Source organism: Polypterus senegalus, chromosome 16 (genome assembly GCF_016835505.1).
Source record: "Polypterus senegalus isolate Bchr_013 chromosome 16, ASM1683550v1, whole genome shotgun sequence".
Classification (NCBI taxonomy): Eukaryota; Metazoa; Chordata; class Cladistia; order Polypteriformes; family Polypteridae; genus Polypterus; species Polypterus senegalus.
Window position 1 is genome coordinate 90,960,182 of NC_053169.1, and position 18,403 is coordinate 90,978,584.

General features: G+C 40.7%; 1 protein-coding gene across 1 annotated transcript in view; it reads right to left on the minus strand.

Annotated features, from left to right (window-relative positions):
- Window positions 1-2,358, minus strand: part of adss2 (adenylosuccinate synthase 2) — a 63,450-nt gene extending 61,092 nt beyond the window's left edge. The window contains exon 1 of the mRNA XM_039737956.1: window positions 2,105-2,358. Within this exon, the coding sequence (XP_039593890.1) occupies window positions 2,105-2,266 (162 nt within the window). The 5' untranslated portion in view covers window positions 2,267-2,358. The remainder of the gene's footprint in view (window positions 1-2,104) is intronic.
- Window positions 2,359-18,403: the final 16,045 nt, after the last annotated feature.

Genomic DNA, 18,403 nt, shown 5'->3' on the forward strand with positions numbered 1-18,403 from the left:
TTGTATAGACACCCGCTGGGCTTCATGGTACATATAATCTTAATATGTAGCCACTGGAGGGTGCTGCTGATGGAGGCTCCCGTGTTCTTTTGGGGCTTAGTGATAGACATTTTGATTTAACTCTATTGATCGGAACATTTTGAACTATCTGTTTTAACTCTTTGAGGAGGGCTGAATATTTTTTCCAAAAAACAATGGTTTCATTTAGAAATCAACATAAAACATCTGTTGCTGCCAGTTTGTCAAGAATGTGCAGAAGGCTTGCTGCCAGGCTGTCTACGCTTCATGGTCACAAGTGCATTACAATCTGGTTTCTACCTCTTATCATTGTTAAGTGTCAGTCCTCCCTGGCGAACATCTTCAGACCAATCAGCTGAAGCTGGAACCTAATTTTTGCTGTTGTGTGCGCCTTGCTACTCACGAGACCACAAGGAATCTCCATCAAACCAATGAATCTAACTTTCCTTCTAGCAACAAGAGGCCAACTAAAATGTAACGGTTGGTTCTGTCACAGTTTACAGTTGATTAACATCGTCAGCTCCTTCTTTTCACAAAAGTTGACATCAGCCCTGAAGGAGTTAAGTAAATTGACTCATTTGATTAATCAGTAGGATTTAGGGCTGAAGGCAGAAGAAAAAAAAAAAAACCCACAACGTGAGGCTCTTCTGAAAGAATGCCTTCCAAATACATAAACAAGACATTTATACATAGAATTATATATTAAACATACAAGAAAAACAGTTGTGCATGCTACCTCAGCACTTGTAGCCTTCCACAATAATCTTTAATCTCATGGAGTGGATTCCTCTCGAAAGACCAAGTCACAGTAAACTGTTCATGCCATGCATTTCGTCTTGTTTTGATTTACATGGATGTGACAGCTCATACGAACAAAAAGAAAATGTACTGCAAAAAACAGTACCAGGTATATGCAATAAACTGATTAATTACAGATAATTTTTGTTGTCACGAACATGCACTGGAAAGCTACGTTTTCATTTATTAAAATACCAAGAGGGCGTATCTGGCAACTTTAAGGCTTTATTTCATTTCATACCGCATTGCCTGCACTGTAAAGAAACGCTGGTGATTGTAACAATTTTTCATGGGAAATGCATATCTACCATGCTTCTGAAGAAACAACTTTTGAGTTGAAAAATAAGAAATGTATCCTTTATAACAATGAACTGGACTTAACGGCAAGTTTAGACTTGGACAAAACTGAGGACATCAACACAAACTGCAAGAGTGAGTCATTCCTCACTAAAGGTAGCCTTAATCTACTTCTTTCGCATTGCAGTATGGTTTTGACCGTGTTAAGCTTTTATAATAGTAGACCCCGTTTTGGATGACCAATGGTATGCCATTGTGTTATATCCTTTGCCTGTCCAAATTAAATTTGTGAAACTGTACCAATGTGAGGGAGGTATAATTTCTGGGTGGTAACAAAGATCGCTTTCAGTTGGCATGAAGCCCATCACATCAAACCACAGGACTTAGGTTGTATGTTCTACCCATGTCTGTGAAGGCGTTCGCTAACTACTAATTATTTCCCCTCATTTAAGACAACTCAAAAATGCACGAGCTGGCAGTTGCAAGCATTTGGACACGCTCAAACTGACAGCTGGTACACCCCGGTACTCGGAACACCACCGTTCTTCGGCGACCTGAGCGCTCAAAACTAAATCCATGAATAAAATGACACCGCGCAAAAAAAGAAGAACTTAACGTGCTACGGGACAATGAAAGGAACGAAGGGATCTGAACCGACGAACAGCGAAGTAAAACAAACGTTACAAGACGGGCGAAAAAATGCCACTCGAGGACAGGTGGAAGCCTCCTCGCCACTCCTCGCGCACTCCCAACGCGCACGTGCCGCCTGCCAGTCACGACGCGAGATGAGACGAGACGCCGGGAGTCAAGGTGACTCGGAGCGTCTTCACCTTCGGCCGGCGGACTTTCGTGGCTCACACTCTAGTTTCCATCCTTGCTCTTCACGGATACCATGACTGTTATGTTTCCATTTTCCAACAGGGTAATGGATTACCATTCACTTATTCCGAGCAATACGCCTTCCTTCCTGGTTCTTCAAGTCCCTCCTTACCTGACATCTGCACACGATGTCCGCCTCCTGGGCCAACAAGTCGACCACTTTGCCCTTGCCTTCGTCTCCCCACTGAGCTCCGAGCACCACGGTGACTTTATTGCCCACGCCTCGGCGGAGGGCCGACGGTGCTTCATTGCGCGCCCCTGCGCTCTCAGTCATGTCCCCTCTGAAGTTGCTGTTGATCCGCCCCCCCGCCCGCGTCGTCAAGCCGAGCGTTTCTGTTCTGTCTTCGCGCAACGCCGCGACGTTCTGACACCGCCTTGCCTCTCCGCTTAACCCCACCCCTTTGGCCTCGCCTACACCAAGACACGCCCATTTGTCTCTGTGACAAAGCTCAGCGGCAGATTTTCCTCCTCTTTATTTTTTTTACGCACAGCGATCGGCGAGCTTTACTAATTTCATCACACCGTCTTTTATAAGACTCGACACATTTTTATTTACATTTTTCAATATTGTCGATAGCCAGGACATTATTGTGCAGAAATCTACAATAGCAATGGCGCGTTACTGCCACCTAGTGATCCTGCTTTCTATGTTGCAATATGTAGTGCAGTATAAATAATAATAATAATAATAATAATAATACTTTTTATTTATATTGCGCTTTATATTTAACAATCTCAAAGTGCTACAAAATAAGAATAAATTAACAAACAAGATAATCTATAGAAATAATTTAACAAAATGCCTTTCTAAATGGATAAGTTTTTAGGTTTCGTTTGAAGGTAGTCAGGGAGAGAATTCCACAGCCTCGGTGCCACCAAAGAAAAGGCCCTATCACCCATACTGCTAAGCTTAGTTCTGGGAACTTGAAGAGTGTTAGCATGCACAGAGAGGAGGGTGCGTGAGGAAGTATGAGGGATAAGGAGTTCCTGTAAATACAGGGGAGCAGATCCATAGATGCACTGATGGGTAAGGAGGGGAACCTTGTACTCTATTCTAAGTGGTACAGGGGGCCAGTGAAGGGTTTTCAAGATAGGAGTGATGTGGCTATGCTTTCGCACCCTCATCAGGATCCTGGCAGCGCTGTTCTGAATGTGTACTGAATGTATACTCATTATTGTGTTTTTTATGGGGATTTCATTGGACATAAAAGAGTTTGGTATAAAGTTCAATATACATTGATCAGTAAAAGAATAAAAATCATTTTGAAAGCGATTCCTTCACCTTTAGTTAATCTAGTAAAAGGGTATGTTACATATGTTACCACAATTCCTTAATTATAGTCGTCTTTAAGCAAAGTACACTTCAAAGGTAAAAAAATATAATAAAATTATTAGGATAACCTGAGTAATGCGCTATACCCAGAATAGTTTAAAAAAGAGGATCTGTTGCAAGATTATACAAAAAATATTACTGCTAAAATTCGAACAGAATATATTTCTTTTCCTATTTTTTCAGAAGCAAAATAATTACAAGTTTCATGGTTTGACCAATACATACATCTGTAATGACTTACTAAGGTTGAAATAGGTTGTAATAATTGCTTTTATAGCAATGAAATAGAAGATACAAATCATGTATTCTTATACTGTAAAGTAGTAAAACGTTTTTTGCATTCTGTAAACAAAAACCTACCTATATTACAGTTAGAAAATATGATATTTGATTTGGCAGAGAAGAAGCATATATATATATATATATATATATATATATATATATATATATATATATATATATATATATAGTATATATATATATTGAGAGAGAGACATAGATATAGATATATAGATATATGGTCATGTGAAAAAGTAAGTACTCCACTTGGAAATTGTTGAATTTGCTGAAGAGGGAAACATTAAATCTTTATGCAAACATTGCCCACAAATAAAGATGATATACGTGAACAAATGACACTTAAAATTGACATTCATTCTCATAATCTAAATTAACAAAAATGCAGATTTGTCATGTGGAAAAAGTAAGTCTACCCCTACATTTATTACCACTTCAGATCCATACGATTGATATCAGGTATTTCAGATTTGATGTCAATGAGTAGAACATCCTTTTGGAGTATGCAGGTGGAGAATGTAGATGCACACATCACCAGAACCATAAGAAAACAAACAAAGACTCACAGGGCAAATAATGCAATTATTCAATTTATAGTGTAACCACAAGGGGGAGCCACTGAGATCCAAACCACAGACACAGTAATGCTCAAGCACAATTCTGGTTTCAAATAAAAATAAATCTTCCTAACACAAACACTTGCCACAATGCCCAAATAGAAATACAACTTCTTCCCTTTCACCTCCAACAAAATGTTACATGCTACCCCCCGACTCTGACTCAATGAAGTGAGACTGCAGGCTCCCTTTTGAATCCAACCCAGGAACTGCTTCCGGTGTCACACCCAGGTCACCCAGAGCATTTCTGAGCCTTGGAAATCATGGCAGTCCTCCCTCTCCAGAGCCCTCTGGTAGTACCCAAAGATGCCAACCAGATTGCGTTTCCCAATTCCAATTTCCATGGTACCCTGTAGGTGTTATAATTGAGTTCAGCCCTGAGGAACACTGCCACCTGTCATGTGGGGGAATGAACTGCTCCCGGTATGCCTGTTCGCCAAGTCCATTCATTGTGGCCTCCTGGCTGGGCAAGAATTCATCCTCCATCTTAGTCAGATGCTTGTCCTTCCTCCACGGCACCTACAAAGATAAATAATGAATAAATATATATTGTGTGGAAATAGCAAAATGAATACAAATTAACTTAAAAAGTATGAGTATTTAGTCTAGGACATCGGGAGGAAGCACTGAATTTCTGAATGGCAGTGAGCAGAAAAGACCCCCAGGACACATTGGACAAATGAGACTTTGGTTCAAAGTGCTCCAAGAGAGTGCGTGGAAGAGATTTTCAATAATGGCATCCAATTTTTCCACCAATTTTCTTTTCCACAATAGCTTCCAGTGTGTCCAGAGTTAACCCTGTGATAGAGCAATCTTTCCTGATAAGTTCATTGTGGCACTTTCACTCTTTTGAACTCAAGTTACTTCCACTGGAGACCACAGTTGTTGTTTTTTTAATTTTATTGATTTTATTGTAATCATTCCATACAAGAAGATCAATTTTTACATAAAATAGGATTGAAAAAAAATCAACCCCCACCCCTGAGAAAGAGAGCATGGCCAGCGGAATAAAACTTAAAGCTAGTAAAAATAAATAAATTGATGAGTTTAATAGGTGGATAAAGATAAATGGAGAAGAAAAAGAAATGGGAAGAGAGTTACTTCCTCAGTGCTTTAAGAGCTTATTCTAAAATATTATTGACTAGATCCTGCCAGGTTTTGAAAAAGTTCTGCACAGATCCTCTAACTGAGAATTAATTTTTTCCAATTTCAAATAATATAAAACATCAGTTACCCACTGACTTAAAGGAGGAGAGTTAGGATTCTTCCAGTTTAGCAAAATAAGTCTGCGTGCCATCAGTGTGGTTGAGGAGACCACAGTTGTTGTGGCGTGAAATTTTATATACAAGTTGATAAATGTTTTGTTTGTCTTTATTTGTAACTTAGACAAAGCTAGTGTTATATCGTTGATAACAACAGCAATGGTTTAATATTTAACTAATCGCATCCATCCCCCCCCCCACCTCCTTTGGACTTAGTCAGGTTATGACAGGGTCGGGGGAAGTGCCATTAAACCATTAATCCAGTTTGGCAAGTGATTTCGGGCAGGACTCCCTCAATCAACCCCCACAGGAAAGCCAGACTACATAGCTGGCAAAACGTGCAACACATGGTTTTGGGGGCAGGTGTGAAAGGTATTGTGTGCCCCCATTGGTCTGAAGTACGGCTGTTTGGTTTGGTCTAAATTTTAAATCGCATATTAATCAGATTACTAGGACAGCATTTTTTCACTTAAGAAACATAGCAAAAGTTAGACCTCTTATATCACTGAAAGATGCTGAGAAATGAGTTCACGCGTTTGTTTTCAGTCGACTAGATTACTGTAACGCACTCCTCTCAGGACCACCCAAAAAAGACATAAATCGTTTGCAACGAGTGCAGAATGCAGCTGCTAGAATCCTAACTAGGAAAAGAAAATCCGAACACATTTCTCCAGTTTTGATGTCACTACACTGGTTACCTGTGTCATTCAGGATTGACTTTAAAATTCTGCTTATGGTTTATAAAGCCTTAAATAATCTCGCCCCATCGTATATATCGGAATGCCTGACACGTTATATTCCAAATCGTAACCTTAGATCTTCAAATGAGTGTCTCCTTAGAATTCCAAGAGCTAAACTTAAAAGAAGTGGTGAGGCGGGCGGCCTTCTGCTGTCCGGCACCTAAAATATGAAATAGCCTGCCAATAGGAATTCACCAGGCTGATACGGTGGAGCTCTTTAAAAAACTGCTGAAAACACATTTCTTTAACATGGCCTTCTCATAACTTCACTTTAATTTAATCCTGATACTCTGCATATCCAATTCATTATAATAACTATTCATGGTGGCTCTAAAATCTGTACTAACCCCTACTCTCTCTTCTGTTTCTTTTTCCGGTGTCTTTTTGGGCCACCACCATCTACTCAAAGCACCGTGATGTTCCAACAGTGATGGATTAAAAGCCAGAAGTCTGCATGACCATCATCATCAAGAGCATTTGTGAGAACCTTAAATACAAAGAGGACTATTTCATTTTCATTTATGTTAGGTAGAATGCCTAGAGGGGACTGGGCGGTCTCATGGCCTGGAACCCCTGCAGATTTTATATTTTTCTCCAGCCATCTGGAGTTTTTTTTTTGTTGTTTCTGTCCTCCCTGGCCATCGGACCTTACTCTTTTTCTATGTTAACTAATGTTGTCTTATTTTAATTTCTTATTTTGTCTTTTATTTTTCTTCATTATGTAAAGCACTTTGAGCTACTTTTTTGTATTAAAAATTGCTATATAAATAAATGTTGTTGTTGTCAATGAATCAGAGGCCATTCTGTAGCATAACTCCCTATTAGTGTAAGGATTTGGACAAAGACTGTATAAATTTGGTTGATTTACCCATCCTACTTTCTCTCTCTCTCTCTCTCTCACACCATGATGATAACGGAGCATCTCACACAACATGGACTGGAAAGAAGACCACGCTGAGAAGCACAACTCAGCAGCCAAATTGAAACAGGCATGCAGCCTGTTCTGAAGAAAGCTGACCAAAAATGATGACTTAACTTAAGGACGTTTTAAGTAACTAACAAGTCTATGTGCCACCTGAAATTATACATCAGTATTTATCAGATTGTATGGTTTGTGGAGCTGACACGGACACAGACAGGCGGATATGTTGTTCTTCACCACCACACATATTTTATTTACACTATTTACAATATATATGGTCACTAAGACCCACTGTCCACAAGTGCACAAACCCCAACACAGTCTTGGCCACTCAAATGCCTTTCTTCGGGCCGCCTCCACTCTCCTCTCTTGCCTCGTCCTCCTTCCACCCGACTCTAGCCTCGAATGAAGGGAGACGGCCCCTTTTATACATTACCCGGATGAGCTCCAGGTGCTTCCAACACTCCCCCGTTGGCCACGCCCCAGCGTGGCGGAAGTGCCGGCTGTTCTCCCGGCAGCTCTCCGGGTGTCGTCCAAAGTCTTCCCCCCAGCACTTCCTGGTGTGAAGGAAGTGCTGGGGCAACAGGTCCCCAAGGCATTGGGGCGCCTCCTGGCGGTGACCACGGGCACCTACAGGGTAGGGCTGCCATGCCCTCAACCCGTGGCCCCCAGAGCAACCAGGAAGGCGGCCCCCACGTGATCCAGGGTGGGCTTTGACCCTCTTCTGGTCCTTCATGGCGTCCCGGCCAGGTCGTTGCCCCTGGCATCCCTGACAGGTTGCTAATATTCAAATGTACTTTGCTTGTTATTTTTATGAATATTATTAATAATACATTATTTAAGTTGTAACTTAAGGTAGGGAGAAATTATAAAGTACAATACCAGATAAACAGTGCTAAGTCTATGGGATTTGATGTATTCTGACAAAGGCTACACATTAAAGAATACAAAAGGGGAAAGCAAAGTAATATAGACAAAACAAACGTGTAGAACAATACACTGGCTACTACAGACTAGTAGAACACCTCCAGCAGCTTGCTGCATACGTCAGAAGTACAGAACAGTCTGCCCTGGACCTTCTTGTACAGCACCACTATGTCATCAGAACAACTCTGTTTGCTGTTTATGTGAACATCCAGGTACTCGTAGCTCTGCACCAGTTAGCCTGCACATGTCTTTGCTTCACGCACGCATCCAGCAAGGTACAAAATGGTGGAAGCGTCTACAAGGATAAACTGCCTGAGGCAAATATTCACCCTTCTGGTTGAAATAATCTATCTCGGTATTTCAGAAATCATTACATTTATGTTGATGAGCTGAACTTAACAGTGCTAAGCTCAGCAGCACAATCTCAGGCAACACAGCCTCCATGCTTGTTTTCAGATTCACGGTTGATGCCAATGATGTTTAGTCTCTCTTCAGTGCACCAGGTTTCTGCTTTAACTGGGTAGCTCTTATTATCCTGGTTTCAAGTGTGCATGTAAACACAGTGACTGATAAGACTGCAAAAACAATCCAAATAGACCTGGACAAGATTCAGAACTGGGCAAACATTTAGGAAATACAGCTTAACAAAGAAAAGTACAAAGAGCTACACAAGGACAAAAGGAATGTCAGTTATAGATACAAGATGGGAGACACTGCTATAAGAAGCAACCTCTGAAAAGGATTTATGGGCTAATGTTGACAAAACATTTTCATCATCTAAGCAACACACAGAAGCAATTAAAAAGTAAATAAAATGTTAATTTATATCATAAAAATGTTATGCTCAACTATATAATGCACTAAGTGAGACCACATCTGGAGTATTGTGTGCATTTCTGGTCACCACACTACAAGAAATATATAGCATTGCTTGAGGCTGTGCAGAGGAGAACAACCAGTTGCATTCCAGGAGTTAAAGACGAGTCCTACAGTGACAGGCTCAGGGAATTAAACCTGTTTAGTGTCGAACAGAAGAAACTATGTGGGAACCTAATCCAGGTTTTCAAAATTCTCAAAGGCATTGATAAAGAAGATCATCAGAATTCTTTCAACTTAAAAGACAAATCAAGTCACCAGTGGAAATTAAGGGGAAGTGCATTTAGTATCAGAAGCCAGGAAGCCCTTTTTTTAATCAGAGTTGTGGGAATCTGGAACAAACTACTGGGAGATGGAGTTGAAGCAGAAACCTTGAAAACCTTTAAGAAGTATCTAGATGATATTTTGGGACAGCTTAGTTGTCAACTATACAACTGAGCTTGATAGACAGAATGGTTTCCTCTCATTTTGTCACATTTCTTATGTTCTATGTTCCTTATGAAAACACTGGAAGAGATGGACAATAGGACTAACTCAGAGTGCAAAGTAAAGTAAAAAGGAAAACAAGCTCTGACTGATTGTACCACCACAAACACTCATTTTCTTTTTTCCAATACCATACTTACGCTACTATTGCCTTTCTATCTCCCACTAGTTAAGGGCAAACCTTGTGGAAGAAATGAACATATTAATTATAGAAAGAAACGTATCCTCTACTAGTACAAGTTTGATAAAAACAACTTTGAGACAGAAACCAGGAAGGAGAAAACCTCTTCATTGCGTCTTTAATTATCTCTTCGGGCATTCCTCACAGTAGTCTGTTACAAAATGATCAAAACAATTAAAGGCAGAGGTCCGTTTTATGAACAAATGAATTTACATAATAGAGCTGATTAACACATACATTTACTTTGATTGGGTGTAATAAAATAAAAGACTATTCTACTATACTCTAGTTCTTCTGATATCCATTAGGTTCAGCTATTATTTTTGAAATCTCTGTGTATGTGACGACTGTCCAGTCTTGTTGTTTACAGGACATCTGCTAATCTCCTAATCATCTCCTAGTACATTTTGCATATTTTGTCAGCCTTCCTCCTAGTGCATTCTGGTCTTTTATTCACTAAACCAGTTAAGTATTTCTCTTCATGACAATTCTAAAATAAATGCATATATATTTCAATATGCACCGCGGGCCAAAATACTTAACTCTCATTAACTCTAAATTATTCTCTCATAAACTCCCAACTGCTAGTCCACTATATATACTGCTCAAAAAAATTAAAGAAACACTTTTTAATCCGAGTATAGCATCAAGTCAATGAAACTTCTGGGCTATTGATCTGGTCAGTGAAGTTGCAGAGGGGGTTGTTCATCAGTTATCAGCTGCTTTGGTGTTAATTAAATTAACAACAGTGTCACTAAAGGGGCAACAATGAGATGACCCCCAAAAGAGGAATGGTTTAACAGGTGGAGGCCACTGACATTTTTCCCTCCTCATCTGTTTTTTCACTCATTTTGCATTTGGCTACAGTGTCACTACTGGCAGCATGAGGCGGGCGATACCTGGACCCTACAGAGGTAGCACAGGTAGTCCAACTTCTCCAGGATGGCATATCAATTCGTGCCATTGTCAGAAGGTTTGCTGTCTCTCCTAGCACAGTCTCAGGGGCATGAAGGAGATTCCAGGAGACAGGCAGTTTCTCTAGGAGACCTGGATAGGGCCGTAGAAGGTCCTTAACTCATCAGCAGGACTGACCAGTATCTGCTGCTTTGGGCAAGGAGGATCAAGACGAGAACTGCCAAAGCCTACAAAATGACCTCCAGCAGGCCACTGGTGTGAATGACTCTGACCAAACAATCAGAAACAGACTTCATGAGGATGGCCTGAGGGCTGACATCCCCTAGTAAACATCGTTCAGTGACCAGTTTGGTGGTGGGTCAGTGATGGTCTGGGGAAGCATATCCACGGAGAGATGCATAGACCTCTACAGGCTAGACAATGGCACCTTGACGGCCATTAGGTATCGGGAAGAACTACTTGGACCCATTGTCAGGACTTATGCTGGTGCAGTGGGTCCTGGGTTCCTCCTGGTGCACGACAATACCCGGCCTCATGTGGGCAGAGTAAGCAGGCAGTTTCTGGAGGATGAAGGATTGGATACCATTGAGTGGCCCTCATGCTCGCCTGACCTCAATCCAATAGAACACCTCTGGGACATTATGTTTCGGTCCATCTGATGCCGCCAGGTTGCACCTCAAACTATCCAGGAGCTTAGTGATGCCCTGGTCTAGTTCTGGGAGGAGATCCCCCAGGACACCATCCATCGTCTCATTAGGAGCATGCACGCCCCCGACGTTGTCAGTCATGCATACAATCACATGGGGGACATACAAACTGAGTATGATTTGGAGTTGCTGCAATGAAATTTCGGCAAAATGGACTAGCTGGCCTCATCACTTTTTCATTTTGATTTTCGGGATGTCTTTGAATTCAGTCCTCTGTAGGATGATAATTTTCATTTCCATGAAACAATGTGGCATCCTCAGCTGGATAAGGAATCGGCATCCATCTGAGTTAGGATATCTGGTTATCCACTATGGGATCCATCTTGTAAGTAACGTGGTTATGTGTCCATATAAACTACAAACCGGTTTGCAGTTAAAGATTGCATGTTCATTGCACTCTGTTATCCTGCACATGTCTTTACATCATACACACATCCAGCAGCCATGGGTAGGAAACCGCAGAAGTATCCACAAGGATAAATTGCATGAGAAAAATGTCTAGCTGATTGTTGTTTTTAACGTCCAGATAATGATAATTTCTGGGGTCATTCTTGAAACCAGTTCTGAGGTAAGGATCACTTTCATATTCTCTGTGGATCATCCTCATTGGACTTCCCAACTGGCTCCTGATGTCTTTGAAGTCTCAACTCACAACATACATTTAAAGGGCTGCTCAACCACTAAGCAACCTGGCAACACAATAGAGAACAGAGGCCCACATGTTTTGCAACAGGCTTCTCGGTTACCACATGCTGAGAGATTTTTTATCCTCTTATTATTTACTTCTTTAGCCTGAATTTATTTCCATGCCCTGGGAGTACATACTTTTGAAATATTCTCGATGGATGTTCTTGGCATTGCTCCATAACTCTCCTCTGCCACAGGTTATATTCTTAGTGTTGTTGGAATCGTACCTTTCCTGGCACTCCTTTACACGTCATTGGATTGTTTATAAACCTATTTTGTTCAATACAGGGTTACAAGGACCTTAAGCCTATCTTAGTGGCATTGGAAGCTAGGCAAAAACGAGTAGTTAATGTACCATCATTCAATTATGGGCTTTTTTTTTTACTCTTATTGACGCATATGGGGTCAGTTTAGATCCACCATTTAAAGTAACATGCATGTCTTTGGGATGTGGGAAGAAATCTAAAGACCTTGGGAATATACAACTGGGAACATGGTGAACCTGTCCTTCATGTAACAGCTTTATTATATTACTGCAAAGTTTTCTATTGACTCTACTGTCTGAGATGGGACTATATAATTCTCTCCCAGGGCCACTATTGTATCCCTGAGCTTTCCATCCATCCACCCATCCATCCATTTTCTACCACTTATGCAGTCTAGGTCACTGAGGGTGCATACCGAGGTGTTACCTAGCTAGCTGAGAGATATACCGGTAATCTCTCCAGCATACCCTAGGTCTGGCCCAAAGTCACCTCCAAGTTGGACATTTCTTAAACATCTCTTTGCAGTGATGCATCCTGGAGAAATCCAAATCAGATGCCTGAACCATCTCAACTAGCTCCCTTCGACTAAGAGGAGCAGTGGCTTAATTTCAGGGTACTCACAAATGTATGTACGCCTCACCCCATTCCTAATTCTGAGCCCAGACACCCTGCAAAATAAGCTAATTTCCAATGCTAGTATCTGTGATATAGTTCTTTCAGTGACTACCTAAACCTTGTGGCCATAGGTGAGAGTAGGAATGTAGATTGACTGGTAAATTGAGAGCTTTGCCTTCTGACTGCTGCAGACACTACTCCAGTCTGCTTGCCAATCCTTTGCTCCCTTTTTCCATCACTCATGAACATGACCCCAAGATACCTAAAAACTCTTCTTCTTATGATGGTACCTCTTCCACAACTCGGATAAGGGTACACCTGCAAATCAAACTAATTTCTGTCGCTTGTACTCACAATCTTGTTCTTTCAGTCATTACCCACGGATCATGACCATAGGTGAGAATAGGGATGTAGATCAACTGTTAAAACTGAGAGTTTTGTCTTAAGACTCAACTCTCAATTCTCTACCACATACCAGTACAATACAAACAGAATAGCTGGCACCACCCCAGTACGCTTATTGATCTTATGTTCCCTTTTTCCATCACTTGTGAACAGATCTTAAGATACTTAAACTCTTCCACTAAGGGCAATTGTTCCCCCCTCACTTGGTGAGAGCAGTCCACTCTTTTTCAACTCTGTACCATGACCTCAGACTTGGAGGTGCTCATCCTCATCACAACTGCTTCAAACTTGGCCACAAACTACCCCAGTGTCCATCTGAGGACACCACACAATGAAGCCAACAGTGTTATATTTCATCCATTCCTTGTTTTATGTCCTTTTGTTAGTCATTGAATAATTTATTTATGTTAATATTTGCTTTGTTTATTATCTGCTGTCACAGATGTGCGATGTGGATCTCCTTGCTAGCTCACTTGAGGTATGTGATAACCCACCGGGGCAAGAGAGGGCGCTGTCACTAATGCTTTCTTCTTCTTTTCTCCCCGCAGCTCAGAGAAACCGCCCATTGAGGGCACATAGTCAGCACACCCCACCCCATCTGGACAGCCACGCTTCTTATGTCATGTGGGTGTCTTTTTGCGAACTGAACAGACCACCGGATGGAGCTCCTGTGAAGGACTCTATTTTGTGATGGCATACGAGCCAGTTGAGTATCTTTTGTTTTTCCCTGCGAGGGCGGGATAATCATTAGAGCTGCAGCGGCCCCAAAATTAATCATAATATAATAAACATTTGTTCTTTGTCCCGCCTCAAGGTGGGCAGATTGAGTTCTCTATACCTTTACCACTACACCTGTGATAACTCCTCCACGCTAGCTGCACACACACAGTTATCTCCAGGGTTACTAGATGTGTGGTTTTCACGCAATATTGGGCCATTTTTTTTAAGTCTCACAACACCTATCTCTTAAGATGTTTAGGAACGCTCTGTTTCTGTAATCATCTTCACTGTTAAAATTCAGAACTTAATTGAGAGGAGACACATTGGTGAAAATCAGGAAATGGTTCATTTAGCTCTATGTTTAATCTCTTTAGAGTAAATACGACCATTAACTGTTAAACAGTACAGCATGTGACAAGACGCCAAAGTCACGTACCCTAAATCGTCTCCTCCTGGTGGTGCAATAAAACAACCAGACAACTTTCTTTAGGTTCCCTTTAATGGAGGCATGATTGGCTTCAAAATAAAATGAAACATGCAGTCCCTAGTGTTTTGTAGGTACTTCTAATATCCATAAAATAACAATTGAGATGCATGTTTCAAGTCACACAACAACTATCTCTTAAGATGTCTAGGAATGCTTTTCTTATGTAATCATATTCACAGTTGAAATTCAGCACTTAATTGAGAAGAGACACATTGGTCAACAGCAGGAAAGGGTTCATTTAGCTCTGGGTTTAATCTCTTTAGAGTAAATGCAACCATTAACAGTTAAACAGGACAGCATGTAATGAGACCCCAAAGCCACACAGCCCTAAATCGTCTCTTCCTGCTGGTGCAATAAAACAGCCAGACATCTTTCCTTAGGTTCTCTTTAATGGAGGCATGACTTGATTCCAAATAAAATCAAACTTGTCATCTTCGGAGCTTCGTAGGCACTTCTAATATTGTTAAAAAATCAATTGAGACACATGTTTCAAGTCTCGCAACACCTATCTCTGAAGATGTCTTGCAATAATCTCCTTCTGTAATCATCTTCAACGTTAAAATTCAGCACTTAATTGAGAGGAAACAGGTTGGTCAAAACCAGGAAATGGTTCATTTAGTTTTGGGCTTAATCTCTTTTGTGTAAACGTGAACATTATCTGTTAAACAGGAGAGCTTGTGAAGACACCCCAAAACCAAGTAGTCCTAAATTGTCTTCTACTGCTAATGCAAATGAAACAGCCAGACAACTTTCGTCAGTTTCCCTTTAATGGAGAAACGACTATCTTCAAAATAAAATCAAACTTGTCAACCCAACATGATTTTAGGCACATCTAATATCCGTAAAAAACAAACTTGACAAACAATCTGGGCATTAAGCTAATGGAGAACGGATTGACTCGTAGAGTCAGAGACAGGAACCACACACATTGGTTCCTGCGCAAACATAAATTACAAGGAATGGCAAAAACGGTAATCCATCTGTTTGTTGATAAATTAATGCTGCTGGTCAAAATTATAATCATAATTGGGTATTTGTGGCGTGTGATGGCCTGGTATCCTGTACGTATCATCAATAGTGTCACAAAAAGACACAGGAAACATCAAAGGCTTGGGGTAGTCACCCCTATGTTAGGCCTTGGCTGTAAAATTGGGCAATTTTGTTGAATTGTGATTGGTTCAATGTCCAAAACAGAACTGATTTAATAGTGAGAACATGGCGTCTTTAAAGGTCAGTACAGGAAGTGACGTTTTTGGGACTGGAACCAGAAGTGATTATCATCGGGACTGGAAGTGACGTCTGCAATAGCGCCGGACCCAGAAATGACGTCTTTGGGGCAGGAAGTGGCGTCATCAATGGTGCCAATACCAAAAGTGGCGTCATCAATGGCGCCAGTACCTAGCGGGATTTCCCGTGGATGGTCTGCAGAAGATTGAGAGAGAGAGTTAGTGCAGCTTGCCACCCCTGGTCTGGTGTGGTACTACTATTTTTAAGACCCTTTAGCTGCCTCCCAATTGCACGTGTGTAACAATAGATAGACAGTCAGCTTAATTTTACCATTTGCACGTGGATTTAAATTAGTGTTTAAAAAGACATGCAAAAAATAAAAACATGATGCTATGTTGGGATGACTGGACTTCTGTTTAACAGTCATAAAATAATATTAAGCCCACTCATGATAAGTTTAGGCCCACCCTTTTATGAAATCCTGACGCCACTGCTGGTGTACACCAGGTAAGCCAATTTGTGTTTTTTATTAAAACAATTAGTTGTGTAAATAAGACTTACTGTGTTCTGCAACAATTCTACTACTAATGCAAATCCAGGTTATTATAGTAAATGAAAGCTATAACATGAAAACATTTTCATAAACTGAAATAATTAACAAAACTCAGATGAAAAATTTAAATGATTACATTAGATCAAGAGTTCCCAAAGAGGTCGATATGGACACCCTGGGGTCGATTTGAACTTTCTAGGGGTCGATAGTTTAAATAAAAGAATTTGGGGGTCGACAACAGCAAAAATCGACCCCCTTACTGCTGCTATTTGTTTTGTTACTTCAAAATATCTATGATTCTAATAGGTACCTAATTAAGAAGTAAAATACTTCAAAAAAACACTTTTTGATAAAAACACATTACATACCAAACTCGCGAACGAAAAGGTAAAATGTGTCATTAAAAGAGTCACACGTAAGAATGCATGAAAATACATGTAGCACAAACATGTCTGTGCATTGTCTTATCGAACGTATCAAAGCAGGAGCGGACATGAAAAACCGTTGCATGTGACTAGGGGGTCGACGGTTTTAAAAGTTTTTGGTAAAGGGGTCTGCGGCTGAAAAAAGTTTGGGGAACTCTTGCATTAGATTAAAAAAGACTAGCTGAACGAATAATAATAAATTACAAAAACAAAAAAAAAAATCAGTTTTTGTCACAAGCTAACCTGGGCTGCAGCGGCCCCAGAATTAATCAGTATATAATAAACATTTGTTCCTTGTCCCGCCACAGGGTGAGTTCTCTACCCCTTTACTGCTACTCCTCCATGCCAGTTGCACACACATACTGTAGTCATCACCAGGGTTACCAGATGTGTGGTTTTTACACCAAATTAGGCCATTTTCAAAAGTGTTGTGTGGGGAAAATCTTTTATTTGGTGGTGTGCTTCTTTTTATTTTTGTGCAATTTTAAAAGGACCGTCCAAATGCTAACACTCCAAGGGGAAAGATCCCCAGATGCCAACAGTGGCAAAACTCCAAGGGATAGTGATGCCTGCAGCAAAAAAAACTCTAAGTGAGACCTAACCCGGACATTGGCAGCACTTAAACTAGCCCCCCGCACACACACACACCCCCCAACCCCGGGTGTCAACAGCATCATTCATTGGACTGGCCCACAGAGCCCATTAGGTGGGGTTCCAGCTATCATTGGGCTGGGAATATTTTCAGGATCCGACACCGTCACCGAGTTTACACGTCTGCAGTGAACAGCAGCAGTAATGGAGGACGGCTGTTCAACTAGTGTTTGTAGTGTCAGGAGAGCAGAGTGCAGGTTATTGAAGCGTAAGACACATGACGAAGAAAGAAGTTTATTAATCATTTATTTTCTAGTATTTGGTGCTGATTGATTGGAGCAATCAAGTCACATGGGGTTCAGGTGTGATTTGAAACCTGAAATCTTCAATTTGCTGCTTTTTTTTCCTGAGGAATTCATATGGGGGCTGATAAATTTGACCATCCTTAGGTTTTCAATAAATGTGTTATGCAGCAATCTAAAAGATTTTCTGCAAACTCCAAAAAAGTACCAAATGGGGACCTTTAACATTGATGAATGAGTTTCATGAATATAAGTAGATAGATAGATAGATAGATAGATAGATAGATAGATAGATAGATAGATAGATAGATAGATAGATAGATAGATAGATAGATAGATAGATAGATAGGAAAGGTGCTAGATAGATAGATAGATAGATAGATAGATAGATAGATAGATAGATAGATAGATAGATAGATAGATACTTTATTAATCCCAAGGGGAAATTCACATAATCTAGTCAGTCTGTCAGTGGAACAGGACAGTGACAAAAGTCTGTCACTGAAGCTACTCCTCTGCCTGGAGATGATCCTGTTAAGTGGATGCAGTGGATTCTTAACATTGTACTGGGGTTTAGAATAATGGTCTAATGTCCTTAACTGTAGGTACATGTTCATCTTTACTGAAAATTTCCTGACTGTTGGTACCTCTTTTGTCACCTTTGGTCGTAATGCACTCTTCCAATCTGCCCAGGGTACAAACCACAAATGGCTCTTCCCTGCCGACAAACTCTGATCAAAAGAACTGCAACTTAAGAAGAGACAGTGACACTGCAAGTCATTGTTAAATATTATTTCACATGCTTTTTCTTTGTTTTTGTTCAGAGACCTTGGAGACCCCAACTATACAAGACATCAGGAACTGTGCGTT